Here is a 6,000-nt window from a genome sequence, read left to right on the forward strand (position 1 = left end):
ATCACAGGGCTTCACAGGGTCAAACAAGACTGTTTCCATGGCATGTTTGAAGCAGGGTGTGTTACTACCCCTCCCTGAGAAGCTAAGTTACTCGAGAGCCCCATGCTGTCCTTGCACTAACATGCTCATGCAGACACATGCTGTTTAACATCCCCAGGAAGGCTGTCTGATTTCTAAACACACGCAGGCACCAAACCTTTCTAAAATCCATCCCTTTCACTCTAAGTGCCTCCCAGTTGCCATACATCCAAATTCCTTTTCAACAACCAGGCAGGAGGTCTTACAAGAATTTATATTTGAATGTGATTTAGGCATTAGGAAAAATACATTCACATCATGCAAATATTTAATCACAGTGCCTTGTCCATCTTTTCTCAGCATCTTTGGAAGCTACAGCATGGACGTGGTTACCAGCACTTCATTTGGTGTGAACATTGACTCCATGAACAACCCCAAAGACCCCTTTGTCAGAGAGATGAAGAAACTGGTCAAGTTTGACTTTTTTGATCCAATCTTCATCTTGACATGTAAATCACTGTTTGTTGAAAGCTTTATTCAGGTGTCAGAGTACTACTGATGCATGAGTTTAGCAAGCCTATCAGACACTTGTGAATCCTATACGTTGCTTAGATAACCTCACTAGCCAAGATGGAAGTCCTAATGGCTCGTCTCATTGTTTCCTCACTGTGAGCTTCATACTAAAGCTCTGGGAAGGAGATGAGTAAAAGCTTCATTGACTTTTGGCATCCACAGTGCAACAAACAAGAACATCCCAGCCAATATCCAAAGACAGGCTGGAAAATGATCCTTGGATTGAAAAGCAAGTTCAGGTGTGAGGCTTGAGGAGAGTGGTGCTATGTGAAATAGATTTTTTTCCGGAAGAGTTCTGAGTGGGGGTTGTAATTAGATGCAATTTCCCAGCAGTGATGATGATGGACCTTAAATCACTTGCAACCTGAAGTCAAGATTAGACACCTTGCTAATACACAGGGAAAGTTGTGATCTGTGTGTAGAGGAGGTTCTGGTGCTATAGATTTTTATGAACCTATAAAGCAAGCTCAGGATGGAGCTTTCCTATGATAAAGGAAATTGTCTGAAGAGGACTTGAAAATGTTTGTGTGAGCACAGCATGGCACTGAATAGCTCAGCCTGAAAAAAAAAAAACAGAATTTGAAATATTTCTCTTCTAAGCTACATTTTTGTTGTAGTGCTGCACAAAGCACAGAAGTAACCTGTCCTTAGAAGACAGCCTTAGGTAAAAGGTGGTATATCCTTTGGTCATCTCTTAAAGCTAAGATTACACCCAGCTCAGTTATACCCAATTAACAGGAAGATGTGAGAGGGTTGTGTGAAGACAACCCATCCCAAGGCAAAGAGAAAGAGGGGAAAAAAGCCAAAGCCTAGGCAAAAAAGAAAACAAAGGAAATAATCTGTGATTACCATTATTACTTCATCAGTAACATCCATAGCTATCTTACATGAGGTGGAGTTTTTTTTTTTTACATTATTCAATTTCATTTTCAATTTGTTTTTCAGTTGTATTTCCATTTTTTATTCCTCTTTTGGCCAAGATGAACGTAAGCTTTTTCCCCAGTGATGCTGTAGATTTCTTCATGAGATCCATCTCCAAAATTAAGCAGGATCGTGAAAAGGAGACTCACAAGGTAAGCAAGCATGAATTTGCTAGCAGTTGTGGCAGCAATTTCCCTCTTCTCAATACACACAAGTGAAGTGATATCATCATTCAAGGGTGATGATATCAAAGGTGAAGCAAAAGTCCAATGACTCAGTAAAACCCCAAAGTTACTAAACTGTAAACACTTGATTTTAATGCCTTCGGAAAAGTCTGATTTGACCAGTTATGACAGGGAAGCATGGTGGACTTTGTATGTCCATGATCTGAAGTGGAGTACAGATAAAGGCTTGGTAGAATGGCTTTAAGCTTGGGCTTGCAAAATTTCTGATAAGTCAGCAAACTAAGCCACTCATCTTCCTTGAAGATTAGTAAGAGGATAAGGGAAAGCAGAGTAAGCAGTGCAAGAGCACTGGACAGCAGTGCTGCCTTTCAGATCTGTGCCTTCCCTTCTCACTTTCCAGACATGGAAGGTGTTTCCCAACAAAACTTTCCCTCTTAGAATTTAAATTCCTTTCCTGAAATTCACTTGAGACACTGCTCTCTCACCCAGTGCTTTCACAAAAAGGACAGGTTGGTTTCTGAAATAAAAAGCAGGTGTCATGCTTTACAACAAGGAAGCCACGTGCATCGTGGTGACACCTTCAGTTTAGAAGCAGTGCTTCGGCTCTGGAAGCTGTTTGTGCAAGCCCTCCCTGCAGAACCTGTCACCAAAGAAATTATCCTGCTTTTCTCCTCAGGGCAGGGTAGATTTCCTGCAGATGATGATTGAATCCCAGAAATCAACCAGTAACGGGAACAATGAAGTGAATCACACATATAAAGGTAACTATGTCCAAATGCTCATCAGGGGAACAGGGGCTGTGGGAACAAGGAGAACACGGGGAGCTGTTTCCCAGAGAAAGACTCAGCAGCTCCCCACCGACCAGCTCCAGGCAGACGTCTGTTCCTTGCTGCCACCACCAGAATCCCCAAGGTCCCTTGGCAGGGAATCAATCATTTACACCCAGGCAATTTCCTGGATCCTCTAATCAAATGACTCTCTCCACACAGATTGAGTATCTATGCATTACCAGAAATACACCACAGCAAACCTACCCCAGTCCCACCCATTGCCCCTTTTTCCTTACTGGGGCTGTCCACACCAGTTTTGCTCATCTCCCCATGTCCTCTCTCCTCACAGCCCTGACCGACATAGAGGTCCTGTCTCAAGCATTCATCTTTATTTTTGCTGGGTATGAGCCCACCAGCAACACGCTTGGTTACCTGGCTTACGAACTGGCCTTGCACCCTGACGTACAGCAGAAACTGGTGGATGAAATCGATACCGTTTTACCCAACAAGGTAAGGAGACGCTGAACAATCCTGACCTCTGACCCTGCTGTCCTCCTAGCTCAGTCCAGACAATGACTCTTTAGGTCCTAAGCATCATCCGCTGAGATCTTTCAAGAGCTCCACGACACTCACTGACAAATCAGCCCTGTAGCAATTTTCTTTGGCAGCTACAACCTTACAGGCCAGCCCCTGCACACACCCATTTGCCATACCCTGCATCCATGTGCAAATCGATGTGAATTTTTCATCATTCTCTGTCACTCAAGGACAGAAAATTTAACCAACTATGCAATTTCTACCTTGTGTTTTGTTCTTCAGCAAGTCAGACACAGTTGGGGCAGAAGGGGTTGGGGGCAGTCTGGTTTTAGCAGTCATTTTAGGAAAATCCCATCCTCATGCCAACATACCTGATCACCATTCTCCTGTTATCCGAAGGCTCCTCTGACATACGAAGCAATGATGCAATTGGAATATCTTGACATGACCATGAATGAAACCCTTCGTCTCTTTCCCCTTGGGGGACGGCTTGAGAGAGTCTGCAAGAAAGATGTGGAGATAAATGGGGTGACCATTCCGAAAGGAACCGTTGTTATAATCCCACCTTACACCCTGCACCGCAACCCTGAGCACTGGCCAAACCCAGAAGAGTTCAGACCAGAAAGGTACAAAATTGCAAAACATGTAATGAAAGGGAAGAAATATCCTGCTGCTTTTTCTTCACATAGTAATTAAGTATTAATCTGATTAGCTTCCTAATGGTGTTCTTCCTATCTTTCCACAAACAATATCAAAGAGAAATTGCAGGCTCTTGGGAATGTAATTTTAAGAAGAAAATGAGCTTTGCAGTTAAAGTAGGGTTTCAAACAACATAATCTAATTGGGAGAATAATATTGATACTTTACAACATCTTGTATACAGTTTTTAGGCTTGCTGAAGCACGTGCAGATAGTATTTCTTAACTCCTAGTCTATCTTTCCACTTTCATTGCCAAACCTTTTTCTTTCACACAAGCTTTGCTTCAAAATGTATCAGAGCTGATCCTCCAGGAGTTGCCTTCTCCTTGTTTTCAGGAAAGTTACTTTGCACTAGTTGGTTATTTTCATAAGTAGCATCTACATCTCAATTCCCAAACAAGACCGAAGGCATAGGATGCTCCTACCAAAGGTGACTCCTGCTTTCCCTCTCACGAAAGGCAACAGAAAGGAAACATCAATCATTTGGGGACAGCACATTGCCTGGATTTCCACATGGCTTCTGCTAGTCTGGATGGCCAGAATTAAATTCAAATGCTGGAGGGGGAATCCCACCTCCTGCCCTGGACTAGGGCCCCAACACAGCACTCAATTGCTGAGACACCTCAACATCAAAACATCAAGAATTCTTACTCTGAATAAGTAAATAGACATAGATTTTTGTTTTCTTGCTGCTTTCATTTTTTCCCCCCCAACACATGTCATTATCCAGGTTCAGTAAGGAAAACAAAGATGCCATAGACCCATACACGTACCTGCCCTTCGGAGCTGGTCCCAGGAACTGCATTGGAATGAGGTTTGCTCTCCTGAGCCTGAAAGTTGCCATTGTTGCCCTGTTACAGCATTTCACCTTCCAAACCTGCAAAGATACTCAGGTGAGGAATTTGCGTTACATTAGGAAACTCGTACATGAGCCAGGAGCCTGGTTACCCTGGGTGCTGACAGCAGGTACTTTGCACTTTTGGGGACTGGGTCCCTCTCCTGAGCGCTAAGGGAGGACAGAGGTGGGTGACAGGGGACCTGGGAGAAGGGCCTGGGTTATCCTTTGCTGCTCTGAGATTACTTGGTCCCTTAATAGGCGCAATGAGCAAGTGCAGGGAAAATCTTCTATGGGGAAGAACAGCAAAAAACCTAGAAGAGGCAGGTCTGTATTTCCACTGGAGCTCAGCAGCTCCCAGAAATAAGTGTTTTTCACTGATGTGAATTCTCTGAAATGCATCTCCTGGCTGGGAGGGAGTTCGACCAGATTTGTGCTCCGAAGGAAAATTAAGAGACCATCTCAAGCCCCTAAAAAAAATCACCCCATGGACCAAGTTATGGTCCAGTTATGCCCAAACCACAGCCAAGCTTCCTTCCTTTAATCTCTCCTTAGTTCATTTGTCTATCTTCAAGTGTGCTTTTTCCCTCTCACTGTTTCAGATCCCTCTCAAGCTGAGCTCACAGGGACTCCTAACACCAGAGAAGCCGATTATTCTGAAGTTAGTCCCTCGGACCAACGCCACACCCGCAGAGGCGTAAAACCCAGCTGTGCCTGTAGCAGCTCTCTGGTGTCTAATGAGCACTGCGCTAACGAAGGGATCGCACATCACAGGAAATCTCTCATACAGACACAGAAGAGCAACTCTAGTTAGTTCTGGAAGCAATTACTACATATTTACCAAATAACATAGCTGTCAAAAACGTAACATGGATCACTGGGCAGTGACAATATACAGCCCCCTTAATTTTGATTGCAGAATCAAGAAATAAATCCAAATGAGAAGCTGATCATCCACTCACTTCTAAGGGGACTTCTCCATCTGGAGAGAAGGAATTATTGTTTCATCCAAGAGAAACAAGGTGTGATGAAAATTCAAATGCTAGACCTTGCTGGGCAGGGACGGGTGACTTTCTTCTTGGTGTACTGATGCTTGAAATTTTGTGTTATAATTGAGCCAATTGGTGTGAGACTATATCCTAGTTACCAATCCTCTCTTGTGCCATGTGTTAATTAAACTAAAGTGTGTACAAATACTGTCATTAAAAATGTTTGAGAGCTGTTCTGTGTTGTGTATAGCAGCTGATCACTTCCTATTTAAAAAAACGTATTCAGCCTAAGCCCTTGAAATTACCCATGTACATTGCTTTCCACTTAATTTAATGAATCTGATCCTTCATTTAATGCGATCAAGCCCTCCCATTTGTACAGTATTTTACAAACACTATAACTCCCACCTCTTAGTCTGATTAAGAGGTTGCCTTGGGTTCAGCACTGGCCAGCCCTCAGCCACGCCGGAGCT

At 43.4% G+C, this 6,000-nt stretch overlaps 1 protein-coding gene and 1 long non-coding RNA gene across 3 annotated transcripts in view; one reads left to right on the top strand and one right to left on the bottom strand.

Annotated features, from left to right (window-relative positions):
- Positions 1-3,497, bottom strand: part of LOC118174632 — a 26,087-nt gene extending 22,590 nt beyond the window's left edge. For both annotated transcript variants that reach the window (XR_004754715.1, XR_004754714.1), the window contains exon 1: positions 3,376-3,497. This is a non-coding gene — a long non-coding RNA (uncharacterized LOC118174632). The remainder of the gene's footprint in view (positions 1-3,375) is intronic.
- LOC118174627 (cytochrome P450 3A9-like) overlaps positions 1-5,763 on the top strand; it is an 11,828-nt gene extending 6,065 nt beyond the window's left edge. The window contains exons 7-13 of the mRNA XM_035340095.1: positions 379-527; positions 1,537-1,664; positions 2,374-2,458; positions 2,817-2,977; positions 3,404-3,630; positions 4,434-4,596; positions 5,141-5,763. Of these exons, the coding sequence (XP_035195986.1) occupies positions 379-527; positions 1,537-1,664; positions 2,374-2,458; positions 2,817-2,977; positions 3,404-3,630; positions 4,434-4,596; positions 5,141-5,239 (1,012 nt within the window). The 3' untranslated portion in view covers positions 5,240-5,763. The remainder of the gene's footprint in view (positions 1-378; positions 528-1,536; positions 1,665-2,373; positions 2,459-2,816; positions 2,978-3,403; positions 3,631-4,433; positions 4,597-5,140) is intronic.
- Positions 5,764-6,000: the final 237 nt, after the last annotated feature.

This window comes from Oxyura jamaicensis, chromosome 14 (genome assembly GCF_011077185.1).
Source record: "Oxyura jamaicensis isolate SHBP4307 breed ruddy duck chromosome 14, BPBGC_Ojam_1.0, whole genome shotgun sequence".
In the NCBI taxonomy this organism is placed as follows: Eukaryota; Metazoa; Chordata; class Aves; order Anseriformes; family Anatidae; genus Oxyura; species Oxyura jamaicensis.